Consider the following 16,656-nt stretch of genomic DNA (forward strand, 5'->3'; position numbering starts at 1 on the left):
TAACAACTTATCAGTACCCACTGCACCTTCTATTATCAAATTAAATTTTTTTTTAACCAACAAGATAAATATCTGTCAAGTATCTATGCTGAGAATTCAAGTATATCAATTTCTGGAAGGGCAGGTCCACTTATGGTGATTTCCTGAGGATAAACTTCACATTAAGGCAACAATAATAGAACACCCCACTTCCTACCCCCAAAAGTACATAACATCTCTTCTTAGGCAAGAGAGGTTAAAATAACTTATGGAGAAATAATAATCACCACCCCAAGTATCCTTCTTTTTCCCAGTTATCTATTAATATTCATTTCTTTCCTACACAGAAGTCAATCCATGGTAAAAATACCTTTATGCCCCCCCTTACTTAAAGGATATATGCAGAGTATAAAAACTGTACATGTCTTCAATACAAGCCAAACTGTGTTTCCCACGAAGTAGATAAAAATGGCACTAGTGTTTGAAAAACAAAACTTGCTTCATAGATACTTCATGCATTCACCATTCTGTTAAGTGTAACTTTATAATCATATCACATAATTGATGCCTGTTGATAGCTTCCATCTCAACAAATCCTTCAGAAGTTCTTTCTATAAAGCAAACAATCTTGTTCATAAATACACATTTTGACAGATATGCTTGAGTACAGCAAACGCATAAGGGAAGAAGTGAAGGCTAAGCTAAATGAAACAAAGGAAAGTCCACACAAAACCAATGGTGAAGGGAAGGAAACTGGGGTTCAAATCAATGATTTGGAACATAAGGAAGAAAAAACAGTCAACCAGTACAGAATGAGGAAACAAGAATTGAAAAAAAATGAGGAGAGGCTTAGGAGCCTCTAGGACAACTTTAAAGGTGCCAACATCCGAATCACAGAGGTGCCAGAAGGAGAAGAGGAAGAGCAAGAAATTGAAAGATTATGTGAAAAAATAATGAAGGAAAACTTTCCAAATTTGGCAAAGAAAATAGACATATAAGTCCAGAAAGCACAGTGTCCCAAATAAGCAAGACCCAAAAAGGACCACACAAAGACACATCATCATCATTAAAATGCCAAAGGTTAAAGATAAAGAATCTTAAAAAGCAGCAAGAAAAAAGCAGAGAGTTACCTACAAAGGGGTTCCTATAAGACTATCAGCTGATTTCTCAAAAGAAACTTTGCAGGCAAGAAGGGACTGGTAAGAAGTATTCAATGTGATGAAAAGAGAGGACTTACAACCAAGATTACTTTATCCAGCAAAGCTACCATTTAGAATGCAAGGGGAGATGAAGTGCTTCCCAGACAAGGTAAAGCTAACAGAGTTCATTATCACAAAGCCATTATTGCATGAAATGTTAAAGGGACTTATTTAAGAAAAAGATCAAAACTATGAACACTAAAATGACAAATTCACACCTATCAACAACTGAATCTAAAATATAAAAACAAAATCCAACTAAGCAAAGCAGAATAGGAACAGAATCATAGGTATGGGATCATTTGGAGGGTTATCAGCTGGGAGAGGGAAGGAGGAGAAATGGGGAAATGGCGCAGGGATTCAGAACCATAATTGGTTGGTGCAAAATAGACAGGGGGATGTTAAGAATAATATAGGAAAGGGTGAAGCCAAAAATATAGGAAAGGGTGAAGCCAAAGAACTTATATGCATGACCCATGGACATGAAGTAAGGGGGGTTGGATTACTAGGGGAAGGGGACTACTGGGCAGAGGGGAACAAAGGGGGAAAATATTGGGACTACTGTAACAACATAATCAATAAAATATACTTTAAAAAAAAGAAAAAATAATCTTGCTGCTACATTAAAACACGTAATTGTACTACTGTCACTCATGTTTAACACACGTCCTTTAGGAAACACAGACAACATGGAGTTTCTCTACTCCTTGGTCACCAGCTTGCACTTTAATACACAGGTTCTCTTCTCCCTTTAAATTCTAAAATTTAAGCTTAAAACACAAACAGAAAAAAAAAACCCTTTCCCAAATTCTACTTCCTAGGTATTTTTTTCCTTTGCATTCAAAACAAAAAAAGTACCGAAAGTATCAATGAGTTTCCTAACTGAAGAGAGGAAGTTTTTCTTACAAAACTTTGGTTTTTAACTGTAACTTAGTCTCCCAAAGGGCATGTTTTTCACATAATTTCATTAAATTTAAGTGTAATGTACTATCTATGAGTACTTTGCTATGTACAGGGTAAGACACAGCCCTTCCCAGAAAGACCTTGGTGCTTGTATGGTAGAGGGAAGGAAGGTAGGCAGGAGAAAGAAGCAAATACCATAATAACCTAGGTCAGGCTGAAGAAGAGGCTGTCGCCGTGCCGGCTAAGTGAAAAGGACAGCAAATTGCTCACCACTGACTGTTGAGAACAGACTCGACACTCACTCTGTGTGCTCCCCACCTTCTTCCCTGCTTCCTTCTCCCCACGCTGTCTGAGCTTAAATGCTTAAATGAAGAACTATGTAATAGCTCTGGAGAGGTACATAAACCTCTGTTCTCTTCATGACAAAGACAGCAACGTGACAAATAATTTTGGCTTAAGTATCTTAAAATAGTCGTTACACAAAGTCTACTTTCATTCTGAATGAGCCAGACTCTGGAGAGCCTACCGACCTGTCCTCTCCCTCCTTCCCGTTGCTACGATCCTCTTACAAAAATAACAAATCAGGAAAAAGGTACAAAATGTCAGCATGTGTAACGTTTTTCCAACATGTTAGTGATTTGTATATGTGAACATGTTTGTGGGGTTTTCAGAGAAAAATCTTCTTTCTTTTGCGCTGAATCTACAAATAAGGCAATCTAATCACTGGATAATAGTATCTACATGAGAACAGAAACCAAGGGAAACAGAAATGGTTACTAAACATAGTGCAGTTTTAGGTTATTCTAATTGTTTGAAGCATCTGTTAGTAAATAGCTAATATATTGCTTCTTGCTTCAACATGTAATAATTTTAGATCTGAAAGTTACCCATCTCTGACAAAAATTCTGGACCACATTAATGTTGAATAAAATATTTATTATGATTTTTTCCCCTGTGGCATAAGATTGTTTATTTTTCCTAGCTCTCCAAATGACACAGTTGCAGAACCTCTTTCAGCTGGTCTTGCCTGAAAATAATAAAGATGAAAGACATTAGAAATAAATATACTTGAAAAAATATATTAAAAAAATGACATTAGAAATAGATAAATATGTAGTCCTAATTAAACCCTTTAATGTTGTCTTATATTAAAAAACATCCTCTTCCCTAAGTAAAGAAACAATAAAAAGCAAATGGAAACATAAACACACTAAGAAAAGTGATTTGTCATACTGTTACCTGTGAATCATGGTATTTCCATCCTATCATGTAATAGATCTGATATGTGGCAGGTACTGAACCATCCTCATTTCTGTACATTTCTATAAAAACAAATAATGGTTAAAGTCTGAAAAAACGCCAGTAGAAAAAATAATCTGCTTGATAAAAGTCATGTCCTCCAAAGAGAAATGGATATTAGAATATTCGCAGGATTCTAGAAATGCTTCACCTGAAAACTCCTGAATACTTAAGAAGGTGACAGCATGGAAATAGTAAGGACTGTCTGAAAAAGGGATATGGAGTTACAGGATCTGTGTTTTAAAGGAACAACAAGAAGTCTGATTGTGCCTTAAGAGGAGAGGAAAAAGCACTGGCAATTGTAAGGGATAAACATGACAAGCCACAGGTTCCCCAGGGAGTCTGCGTAGCGGACTGGTCGACCCCCTTACCTCTGTACACGGCTGCAGCCGCCAGCATAGTGTCCCGGTGCAGGAGAGCTTTTCTATTCCACGCGCAATTGCTCTCACCCATACCTAAAAATACACTACAGGCAGTTTGAGATCATACAGCAAATACCCTGGGCAACTCCATCAATACTGCAGACACCATCTTATCCAACAGTATATACCCTTTTCTAAAAGTCATACAGACCAACCGAAATATTTGCTCTCAGAATGCAGTGAGGCTTCTTAGTGACTCTAAGGCAAAACTACCGGAAACTTCTGGATATTAAGACAAGTGGAAAAGTCAAATCTCAGGAGGCTAGCCCCATAAGCACATTTTACTTGCCAGCAATGGTCTACAGTAAGCCAGTTGGACAAAAATGGAGGTGAGTGGCCCTCCAGGTGAGTCATCGGGAGACGACAAGGGCCATTCCACGGATGCAATGTTTTATGCCCCTTTTAGCTGCTCTTCAGAGGCTGGGACAGCGCTACAAAGCCTTACTCTTCTAGGCTATAAATGTAGTGTGATCATGAAACTTGGAAAAGGGCTTTGAGACTCATTCGATTATTCCAAAGCTAATGGGATTTCAAATTTTATAATTCTTCACTAATCCCAGATTAGGAAAAAATTAGGTACATTCTTTTCAAGGGCACTTTCCTTAATGTTTTAAAATTTATTTTTAGCTTTCTTTTAAGTTGATAGCTAAAAGCTAGGGTTAATATTTTTCTAATGTTCATTAAAAATTAATGTATATTTGATTTTTCTTTATGCATATACTTAAAATTATTTTGAAAGGCTAGATTTTAAACTAGTCCTCAACATTTTTTTAAAAATTCAAAAGCAAAAATCCTTTATATTTATTCTCTATATAGTACAAGACCAAAAACCAGTTTCTTGATTTTGTTTTTCTACTTTCACAAAAGAAAAACCAATAAGCTTCTCAATATCAATGTTTGTTAGTAGTTTAAAAATAATGGTCTCCCAAGTTTTTGATGGTCTTATTGAAAACAATCAACAAATTAGCTGTAATAAATAATCCTTGTTCTTCTCTCCAATCCTAAAAGTTCCTATTATTCCCTAAAATAATAAATCTCTGATACTAAAAGCAATGTCCCTCATCCTGGAGTATAACAGTCCAATTCATGAAGGACAACAGACACACCAGGATATTAAGCATCATGAAGAAAAAGGTAGATCTTATTCTTGCTGTCATGATGCAGCTAGATGATCTTAGATCAATTGCTCTGGGTCTTTAAGGTAGCCAGGCTAGATGGTCTCTAAGGCTTCTAATGCTAGCTTTTTAGACCCACTACATAATCTAATTTTAAAACATTCCCCTACATAGTGAGTATCAACTACTGTATATCAGGAGACCAGAGGTAAACTGGGACTCCCACTGTAAGAGTCTATTGCTGCTGATGCTATGGCGCTTCCACTTCTACTTAACCTCCTGCTGCCATGACTGACTCACACACATTAGTTAACAGGCAGCACCAGTGGAAAACAGGCTTAACTTTTTAATGTAAATACTTAATGCATTTCTATGAAATGCCTTCTAAATAATTGTTATTAGGATATAGTAATTTAAGATTACTAGGCATAATGCTTTGCCTGAAGGTCTGACCTAGGTCTAACCTAAGCATGATACTCCTTCTGATACAGAAATTCAAGAGCACTAATATACAGTGTAGTGAGTGCATCTACTGCTAGGGTAGCCCCTCCCCTCACAGGGAAGTGCACAGCCATCCTGGACTTCTCTTCTCCTTGAAAAGATTCTACAATTTGGGATCCTAATCCCAGTTCTGATCATTTCATAACCTGGAGCAAAGTAATTTAACCTCTATTAAATTCAGTTTTGTGATCTTCAAAATGACACTTCATAATGCATTCTGATGGACCTTTACTGAAGACGACGGAAACAAAACTGGGGACTTCTGACTACCTCTGGGCTTTGACATGATAGAAAAATCTGGAAGGAGGTAACTATTTAAGATTCTCACAGTGTTTTTAAGGTGAAGTTCAACTGTTTATTAAAAAAATGTAATTTATTCTGGTTTACTAAGAACAATACTGAGTATTGTCTGAAAGAAGTAAAACAACAACTGAACTTACCTTAAAACTACTGTGAAAGCCTCCAAAACTTTTCGTGCACTCATTGCTGATATACAACTTGTTGTGTAAAATTAGGTCAGCATTCTTGGCTTTTTTCTGTGAATTAATAATAATGGCAGCTTAAATGAGAAATACCACAACCATCAAGAAGAAAGTATAATGCAATGTAAAATACCAAAATCCAATCTGAAGGTAGCACTATCTTCCAGCCTGCCAAGCTGCACACTGGAAGTCTCCCAAGCTGCTCCTCTCCTCATCCCCTGACCAGTTTTCTTCATATCTTAGCGGCCTTGACCTTTCATGAGGGGGAATGGTAAGGATTTCAGGATCTGGGACAGGCTGCTACACTGAGTTTAGATCCTGGCTCTACCACTTATTAAATACATCACCATGAGCAAGTTACTTCTCTGTGCCTCTATTTCCTCACGCAGAACAAGAGAGGTTAACTATGCTAGCTCTGGTCTTACCTTCCTCATAAAATATGCTCATACATACTCTGGAAAGTGAGCCCTCTAACACACTAATTTGATTGTCTCTCTATGCAAAATTTTTCCAAGACACTACCATGCTCACCTGATAAAGTCTAGAAGCATCTAACAGATTATCCTGCATCATTTTCCATCATCTCCCCATTTCACATGTTCAAGCAATACTGAATCACTATGCAGTTCCTTACTAGGGAAGTGTGTATCCTCTTGCATTTCTGTAACTCTTCAGGGGCCGTTTGCCTGGCCTGAAATGCAATGCCCGCCCCACCCCAAACCTGCACCCACCTCTTCATTCTCCTGGCAAGCTCATTTTAGCTTCGGTGCTGCCTCTTCTGCAAAAGCATCCCTGACTCCCTAAGAAGATCTAGGGGCTTTTCCATTTCTCCCTGTATTGTAAAAAATAGTGACCTAGTTACTGTTCCTTCCAGCTTTGATTCTTTTGCCTACTATTTCAATTACATTCTTGGAATTTTAAAAAAAAAATTCAATTACAGTAGACAGTCAATATAACTTTATTCAGTTTCAGGTGTACAGCACAGTGATTACATTTATATAGTTTAGGAAATGGTCCCCCTGATAATTCTAGTACCCACCTGGCATCGTACATAGTCATTACATTATTCACTATATTCTCTAAACTATACTTTACATCACATGACTGTTCTGTAGTTATCAATTTATACTTAATCCCTTCACCTTTTTCATGCAAACCCCCTCTTGGAATTATCTTTGCCTTTGTCTTTTTGTCACTCTCAACTAGCAAGGTTTCAACCAAAACTAACTTTTCTGTTTTGTGCCTGGTGTTGTTGGAGAAAGCCAGAGATGAATGAGCAACTACAAACGTCCCCTTCAAATTCGTTAACTGTCCCTGATCAATTCAACTTCCTGTTCTCCACAATGACTATTTCAAATGATCTCCACTTAATTCTCAAACCTCTGACCCTTTCATTCTCAGTTTACAACACTATTTTCTGTTTGACAGATAGAACAGATCCATTAGATGGGAACTTGCTGCTATCAAACATAAATGCCTATGTGCATTGGAACTCACCAGCTTCCTTTCCTTTTGTGTCTGTCCCCCCATCTCCATCCAATTGATCCTCCCCCAACCTATGCATCTCATCCCCTTCCACCTTCTCAGATACCTGACACAGCAATTGTCCTTTCTCTCTCTTCTAGAGTCACGTCTATGGAAGAACTTAAGACTCCTCTGATCAGCACTTAAACAAACTCACATCTTAAGACAAAACACAATGAAAAGCCTCACCCCATGCCTTATTCCTCTTTTCCTCTCTGACATCTGTAACCTTTCCATCTCCTTCTTATTTACAAACTTCTTGAGAAAATAGATATTTGCTGTCCTCACCTTCTACTTAGTCCTCAACCTACATTACTTCTACTCCCATCACTACAACAGAAAGCTCTCACCATAACCTTCTTGTTCCTAAATCTAATGTACTTCCTTTTCAGTCTGTACCTCGCTTCTCAAAAGCATTTGATGTTTCTCAGAACTCCTTTTGTTTTAAACATTTTAGGTTCCCTTTGTTTTGAATTTCTCCTGGTTTAGACAATACTATACTTTTCATGTTGTTTCTCCTTACCACCTTGCTAGCTGTTCTTCCTCAGTCTCTTTGTAGGCTCATCCTTTTATGCAATCACTACATGTTAGGTTCCTAAAGGCTCAGTATCAGGCCACTTGTTCTTCTCACTCATGCTCTCATCCTAGGCAACTGTTTCAAATGCCACCTGTTCACAAATGAGTCACAATCTTGTTCTGGCCTCCCCTGAGGATATATTTTATTGATTTTTTTGAAGAGATTTTATTCATTTATTTTAGAGAGAGGAGAAGGAACAGAGAAAGAGAGGGAGAGAAACATCAATGTGGAAGAGAAACATCAATTGGCTGCCTCACACACGCTCCTACCAGGGACCAAACCTGCAACTCAGGCATGTGCCCTGACAGGGAATCGAACCAGTGACCTTTGGCTTTGTGGTATGACGCCCAACCAACTGAGCCACACTGGTCAGAGCTGTTTTACTGATTTTTAAAGAGGAAGGAAGGGAGGTGTCAGGAGAGAGAAAGAGAGAAACATTGGCCTGAGAAAGGATCCAACCCGCAACCTAGATATGTGCTCTGATTGGGGATTGAACCTGCAACTTTTTGGTGTATGGGATGACACTCCAACCAACTGAATCACCCAGCCAGGGCATGAGTCACAATTTTTTAACCCACATACTCAAGCACCTGCTTGACATTTCCTCTTCAATATTTCAAACCATTTCAAACCCAACATATCCAAATATGAATTTAAGGGTTGTTCCTGCCCATGCTTAGTCTTCTACTGTTTACAGAAGAAGGGCAGCATATATCTGGTTATGTGAGTTAAAACTCAGCAGTTATGTTTGAAACGTCATTCTCCTTTATCAGAGCACATATAATCCATCAGCAACAACTGTCAAATGTACCACCTAAGTATCTCTAGAATTAACTCACTTCTCTCCACCTCCATTGCCACCACCTTTAGTTTAAACTACTATCACTTCTCACAGAGCTTTACTGCAATATGTCTCCCTACTAGTTTATCTGCCAATCCATTATTTTCAAAATATAAATCTGATATCTGAACCCCCTTCCTCAAAGGGCATTTTAAGATAAAGACATACTGACCCTGCTGCAACTCTTCTTATTACTACCTATATTCTAGCCAAAATGCCCTACTTTCTATTCTTGCTGTGCTCTTTCTTTCTTTCTTTCTTTTTAAAGTATATTTTATTGATTATATTGTTACAATGGTTCCAATTTTTTCCCCTTTGCTCCCCTCCGCCCAACATCCCCCCTCCCCCAGCAATCCCCCCCCTCAAGTCCATGCCCATGGATCATACATACAAGCTCTCCCACTTCACCCTTTCATATATTCTTCTTTTAAAAATAATTAATTAATTATTTTAAGAATAAAAAATAACAATCCCTCCCTCTCAGACTTAAGACCCCTTTATAATCTTATAAAGGACAATGGGCGAAGTTCTCGAGCTCCTCTAGCTGCTTCAAGCTGGACGCCATGCTCTTTCTTACAACCGGGCCTTTGCACATGCCTGGAACTCACCTTCCTCTCTTATTCACCTAGGTCTGAGACTCAATTCCCTCCTCTCTTCACCTAGTTAACTCACCTTTATTTTTTTATAGAATTACCACTGCTTCAGTCAAGACTTTGTTGACTCTCTCATACAAGGACCTATTCCCCCCCTTGACAAACCCTAGTCCTACATGAACCCCAACTACCTGTTTTCTTGTACCTAGACCTGAGCTGTCAATTGTTCTTAAGAAAGTCAACGATGTCATATGCACCATTCAAGAAAGTCCTGCCATCCTTTAATAGGCAATCATAGCACTATGTACATCTACTTCATAGTACTCACCGCAATTCTAATTTAATGTTTATCTTTGTGGCAGGTGCCTGATGTCTGCCTCATCCATTTTATATTATAAACTCCATAAAGACAGCCTGCTTTCTTAACAACATATCCCTAGTGCTTAGCTGCAGTGCTTGCCATAGTGTATGTAGGCTCTCAAAATATGCCTCTCAAATGGAGTCTGAAAATGCTTTAAAGTGCCTTACCTTGTAAATCTTCCATTAATTCAAACATTCCAGGATAGTTAACTTGAATTTCATCAGTGTCCTATTTAAAAAGAAATATTTATTTGACATTCATCACAAAACAATCCAGATTCAAAGAAGGCCATAGAGATTACCCAGATCAATTTCTCATGGTAAGCAGCAACTTCTTTACAATATTCTTTATAGATGTCATCTGATTTATGCTTGATTTATGATGATTACAAATTGCAGAATAAATATTCACCATTTTGAGAACTCTTTCTAAAACTCCATCAATTGGTTCTAGTTCCTTCCCTGGGAACAACATAGTAAGTCTACTCTGCAAACCAGTGCCCTCTTCTTCAAATCTAAAAAATCTTCCAGGATACCATAGGGGAGCAGGATTTTCTCACCCCAAAGTTATTTTAAGCTGATTGTTTTTAAAAAACAAAAGGCTTCAGAAGAGCTTTTTACCTTAACTGCTTAAAAGAATTTTGATAAAGGACCTGGTCCAGAAAGAACACTATCACTAGAGATGACTGCAAAGAATTTGGGCTAGGTGTGGTAAGGGAATTTAGCAGGACTTGAAGACCAAAGACCTTTCTGTGTCCCACTGTCTCTGCACGGGGCAGCAAACATTTGTTTACCAAATATCTGTTTTGTCATCTCTATGTAAACTGTCCCCCTCCCCTTTGAAGTACCAGAATCCTACTCCTTCTCCTTAATTCAGAACACATATAAGCCCCAAATGCCTACCTGTGGGCCCCATATTCTTATGGAGTTCCCATACATAGGAAATTAAATCTAGCTTTCTCCTGTTAATCTGTCTCATGTCAATTTAATTCTTAGAACAGCCAGAAGAACCTAGAACAGAGGAGCAATTTTTCCTCCACAAGAATACCATAATTTTTTTAGGAGGAGAGGTTATTCTAGACAAAATTAATAGATCCTTACATGTTCTCACTACATTTCCCTATATATAGTCAATACCAACTTCTCTATTAAAATGTGGCACCTATGAACTAAGGGGGGGGGGGATTGCTGGGGGGAGGGGGGGTACTGGGGGGAGGGGAGCAAAGGGAAAAAATTTTGAACTATTCTAACAACGTAATCAATAAAATATACTAAAACAAAAAACAAAAAAAAATGTGGCACCCAGAATCAAGCCAAACAGGCTTAACTGCCAAGATTCTGCTTCGGAAATACAGCAATACTGCACTGGCTCAGTTAGGATATGGGTGTACTGCTGATGCATATGGTTTATTTCTCAAATAAACTTTTGGGCGATGATCCCCTATTCTTTATGAAGCTTGGTTCAGGAGATTACTGTTGGTACAGTGGCAGAGACTACTAATGCTCCCCAAATATCCAGGAGCTCCTTGAAACTTCCCAGCCCCAAACGGGCATTTCCTCTGACCAAAGGAAAAAGGGAGGAAGAAGGGTAATAAAGTGCTAGTGAGCCTTTTTCAGTCTCTCTCTTGTGCTCTGGTGACCACAGAAGATTCAAAGGCCAGATCGCACAACTGTAAGATAGAGATGGGCTAACCAACCACTATGGGGCTGTGATAGAATAAAATTTTGTGTTAACCACTAAAATGTAGACGTTTGTGTTGAAAACTAGCCCTAAATATAGTACACCTACTTTTTTTTCAAGTTTAAATCAAAATGCTGCATGTATTTCAAACTTATTTTATATGTACTACTTTTGAAGTACCTAAATTGTGTGTGTGTGTGTGTTCTGTAACTTTATCTGTGTTGCCTATATTCCTTCCAATTTTGGACTTTAATGTTGCACAGAATCAAGTACAAAGCCCAAAAGAACACTTGTCAAAAACATACATTTTAATTCCTAAAGAAATGTAAAACAAAATGACCATTTTTTTTTTAATTTTGAGATACAGAACAAAGTATAAGACAGAATTCACCATACACTGTTGATTAGACATGTAAATTGATGCTGTCTTTAGGAGAGTAATTTGACCCTGTCAAAATTTCAAATGCATAATTTTTTTTGACCCAGCAATTCCATTGCTAGAAATTGACTGATAGAGGTGTCAAACTTATGTGAAAGAAATTCATTGCAGCACTGTTTGAAAGAGTAAAAAAAAAAACCCAAAAACAAACTGGAAACCATCTCAAAGTCCATTAATAGAGAACTCTTAAATAAATTAAAGTGCATCTATTTAATGAAATACTGTACAGCTGTTAAAAAGTATACAATAGATATATGTTTGTAGGGGAAGATGTCCAAGATATGTTACTGAATTAAAAAAAAAAAAAAAACCAACTGGGCAGTATAGAAAAAAAAAAAGAGTAAAAAAGTATGTATGTATGTGTACATACATCGTTGCATAACCAGGTTTTAAGTGATATAATGTATATGGGTCTATGAGAAAAATTGTTCTGAAAGAATGTATCAGACAGTTTACAAATGTTGTCTTTGCGGAGAGGGACAGGGTATCAGAAATCAGGAGGAGAAAACTTCTTTTCACTTTATTTATTTATTTTTTATACTTATGATTACAGCTTTATTACAAAGGATATAAATCAGGACCTGTCAAATAAAGAGACACATAGGTCAAGGTCTGAGAGGATCCTGAACACAGTTTCTCTTCCTGAGAGATGCCAGGGCACCTCCACTTCTTGGCACATAAACTTGTTCACCAACCAGGAAGTTCCACTGAGTTTTGGTGTCTAGAGTTTCTATTAGAGTTTCATTACATAGTTATGATGGATTGATTCGTTAGCCATGAGATTGAATTCAATCTCCAGCTCCCTCTCCCTCCTGGGAGGATGGGCTGGCTCAAAGCCCCAACCCTGTAATTATTAGTACATGTTGGTCTCTCTGGTGAGCATCCCCTATATGGGTCTTCTTGTTAGTATAAAGGCAGGTGTGATCCAAGGGGCTCATGAGTAATAAAGACACTCCTACCATTTAGGAAATTCCAAAGTTTTTTGAAGTTATCTCGCAGGAACCCAAGGCACAGACTAGACACATTTTTTATAATACATCTCCCAAACTATAGGAGCTTTTACTATGTGCCAGACACTGTGCTAAGCTAGTCTTCTGACCATCTATCTTTTTTTTTTTAATGTGTTTTATTGATTATAATATTACATTTGTGCCAATTTCCCTTCCCTCTGCTCCCCTCCACCCGGTGGCCCCCCTCCCTCCAGTTGTCCCCCCCTTTTAGATTATGTCCATTAGTTGTGCATACAGTTCTTCTCAACCTCTGTCTATTCCATTCCCTCCTACCATGATCCTTAATTCCTATATCATCTCCCTCCCTCTCCCCATTCCCCCTCCCTGTTGACCTCCCCCCAATATGTTCCCCGTACCTATAGTTCTTTTTCCACTCTCGTTGCCTGTTTAGTTTTGCCTTTGTTTCAATTCCCTAGCTTCTGTTGTTTCTTGTGATGCAGTTTTCATTTTAGATTTCATTGTCTTGATCCTCCTTTTTCTAAACCAGTCCCTTTAACATCTCATATAACAGTGGTTTGGATCTAATGAACTCTTTCAGTTTTATTTTGTCCTGGAAACACTTTCTCTGTCCTTCTATTCTGAATGACAATTTCGCTGGATAGAGTATTCGTGGTTGTAGGTTTTTGATTTTCATTACTTTGAATATTTCTTGCCAGTCCCTTCTTGCCTGCAGGGTCTCCCTTGAGAAGTCAGCTGATAGTCTAATTGGGACCCCTTTGTACATAATTCTTTTCTTCTCTCTTGCTGCTTTTAAGATTCTCTCTTTATCTTTAATTTTTGACATTTTGATTATAATGTGTCTTGGAGTGGTTCTCCCTGGGTCCAGGTTTTTTGGAACTCTCTGTGCTTCCTGGACCTGTAAGTCTATTTCCTTCCCCAAGTCTGGGAAGTTCTCCTTTATTATATTTTCACTCAATTTTTCAAGTTCTAGTTCATCTTCCTCGCTCTCTGGCAAACCAATGATTCTTATGTTGGGCCTTTTATAGCTGTCCCAGAGGTTTCTGATCCTCTCATTGTTGCTTCCCATTTCCTCTCTCTGCATTGGTTGACTGCTTGTTCCTTCTCCATATTCCAGTTTGTTGAAATGAACTCTGGATTTTTTTTCCTCACCATCTGTCTCGTATGTGGTTTTGTTCCTTTTGTTATGAGTGTTTTTCGCTTCTTTCTCATCTTTTTCCAGATCTTTTGTGAATTCTGTAAGCCACCTGATAACAATGGCCCAGAACTGAGCATCTGACAGGTTTCTTATCTGTTCATCTGTCAGGTTCTCCATCTGTTGCCTGGTGAGCTGTGCCACCGGGATTTCTATAGTTGTCTGCCTCATTTTGACAGATGCGTTTTGTTTCCTTGGGCCGGCTGTAGGGGGCAGTGCCTGTGTACTCGTAATGACCCAGCGACCGGCGCCGTTCGGCAACCTTTCTTGCTGTGCCGTGGTGCTTTGTCGTCACAATCCAGTGACCGGTGCCTGTCCGCGACCTATTTCGCAGCCCTGTGGCGCTTTCTTTGGGGGCGGGGGTCCAAGATGGATTCACAGTTATTCCACTAGGAGACTGGGATCCGTCCTCCCGCCCCCCTGGGCCTCACTGTTCAAGGCGATGTGGTGGCTGCTTTCCCCGGCGTTGGGGTCGCGAGCTGCCGGGAGTTCGACTGCAGCCGGGATTGTTCTCCCCGCCGCTGTCCCTGGTGCGACCGCAAACAGCACCGCCCCCTTTCGCTCCCCCTACCTGCCCAAAGGGCGCCGCTGGTTTATAACTTCATATGTTGGGCTTCCGTGTAGTTTTATTTTCTGGAATTTCTAGTTATCCTTTGTTTTGAAGTAGTTGTATTCCTCTCTAGTTGTAGAGGGAGACCTAGCGCGTCCGTCTAAGCCTCCATCTTGGCCGGAAGTCAACTTCTTTTCACTTTAGACCTACTCTATATCTCATTCTCTCTGTCCATTTTTTTATTTCCTTTTTTTTTTTTCTTTTAACATATGCGTAGATCAGGTTGTATGTGTTATTTTTTAATAAGACCATCTCTGGGTAATCCATTTCATCCATATATTTTTCTACATTAAAAAACTATTTCTAAAAAGAGATCCTGCCATGACCAGTGTGGCTCAGTTGGTTGGATGTCATCCTGAAAATCAAAAGATCACCTGTTCAATTCCCAGTCAGGTTGCAGGTTCTGTCCCAGGATGGGGCGCATATGAGAAGCAACTCATCAATGTTTCTCTCCCTCTCTTTTTCCCTCCATCCCTCTATGAATAAATAAATAAACAAACAAATAAATAAATAAAATCGTTAAAAAAATAAAAAATAAAAGAGATCCTAAGATTAAAAACAAAATTTCTTCCAAGCTGATACCCGGCCATTAAGCAGTATCTTTTGAAAACCATTTTTCAATGAAGAAAATTAAAAGCACTATCTCCATCTCAATTAAAAGAGTACTACAACAGCTTTGTCAAAGGTCTTACTCAAATTTAGATGGACCATATCTGCATTTTCTCCTAACATATTAGTCTGGCAACTCTATTCTAAAAGGAAATGAACTTCATTTAGAATGCCAACTGACTCTGAAAGTAATCCGCTAAGAGGTCCTATAAATGTAAATATAACCACTTGGTTTTAATTTGACTTCATTTAAAAATAATAAACCATTGCAGTATAAAAGTAATATGTCTAATGTTGTATGCAACATAAACCTGTATAATTCATTATGTAAAAGCTTTTTTGGTTGGAATATTTAGAAGGTGAGTTAGAATGCAATGTTAATACAGCACTTTAGAGACAGGTATGTCTCAAGGAACAAATTTGTAAATTTATTATTAAATTAGTGTCTCTCTAACTTTATAAAGAAGATTCTACACCGATATTTTTGTATTATATTAACATTTGAGTCATTTGGTTCATTTTTGGAGGAGAATATGGAAGTTATTCTGACTTAATAGCTTTTCCAGTTAACAGAAATGTACACTTTTAAATGCTGTAACAGGTTAGCATTTTTAGTAGAAATCTTTCTAAAATGCACAATCCACTTTCCAACCATAGAAAACTGCATGGATTAACATAATTTAACTTTCTTTTGAGGACTCAGGATAGAAGTTCCATCTTTTTCCTAATAGGCAACAAACTTTTGAGTTCCCTAATATCGTTGACATGGTACAAATTTTTAACATATCCCCATGAACATTTGCACTACATGTCTCCACATTATGTCTGTTCCCTAAATCCCCTCCTACACTTTTCAGCATCTTCTTACTCTCCTAGTCATAATTCTTTTCATTTCATTTTAGCTTGTAACATAGCAATATAGGAGGAGATCTTCCTCTCTTTTCCTTTTTTTTTGCTAAAAGACTTTATTTATCTACTTAGAGAGTGGGGGAGGTAGGGAGAGAAACACTGATGCAGGAGAGAAATATAGATTGGTCGCCTCTTGCACATGCCCCAACTGGGGACCAGGCTGGGAACAGAACCAGCAACACAATCAATTGAGCCAACCAAGCTGGCCAGAGGATGGGAGGCAATTCTTAGAAGGATGAAGTGTAAAGATAATTTTTTCCTTATTAAAAGTAAAATAAATACTAGAGATCAATGCTTTAAACCAGTGGATTCTGATCTATTTTCAATCACAGTCCTCTCTCAAGATCCAATAAAAAATACAGGCCCTGTTCTTCACATGTGAACAACAAAAAAACGTATTTCCTTACAATGTCATGTTAATTGCACCCTCTAAAGTCTACTGACAGACCC

General features: G+C 38.3%; 1 protein-coding gene across 6 annotated transcripts in view; it reads right to left on the reverse strand.

The window, feature by feature from the left end:
- Positions 1 to 2,996: 2,996 nt before the first annotated feature.
- Positions 2,997 to 16,656, reverse strand: part of NDUFAF5 (NADH:ubiquinone oxidoreductase complex assembly factor 5) — a 35,990-nt gene continuing 22,330 nt past the window's right edge. For 3 of the 6 annotated variants that reach the window (XM_090286038.1, XM_090286034.1, XM_090286041.1), the window contains 4 exons: positions 9,964 to 10,024; positions 3,752 to 3,835; positions 3,321 to 3,403; positions 2,997 to 3,108 (listed from right to left, as the gene is read on the reverse strand). In XM_090286038.1, coding sequence (XP_090142164.1) covers positions 3,019 to 3,108; positions 3,321 to 3,403; positions 3,752 to 3,835; positions 9,964 to 10,024 — 318 coding nt within the window. In that variant the 3' untranslated portion in view covers positions 2,997 to 3,018. Of the gene's footprint in view, positions 3,109 to 3,320; positions 3,404 to 3,751; positions 3,836 to 5,858; positions 5,955 to 6,631; positions 6,733 to 9,963; positions 10,025 to 16,656 lie in introns of those variants that run through there. The other 3 variants (XM_090286036.1, XM_090286040.1, XM_090286039.1) reach the window with 3 other exon arrangements.

This window comes from Furipterus horrens, unplaced genomic scaffold (genome assembly GCF_987537825.1).
Source record: "Furipterus horrens unplaced genomic scaffold, mFurHor1.1.pri manual_scaffold_8, whole genome shotgun sequence".
Taxonomy (NCBI): domain Eukaryota; kingdom Metazoa; phylum Chordata; class Mammalia; order Chiroptera; family Furipteridae; genus Furipterus; species Furipterus horrens.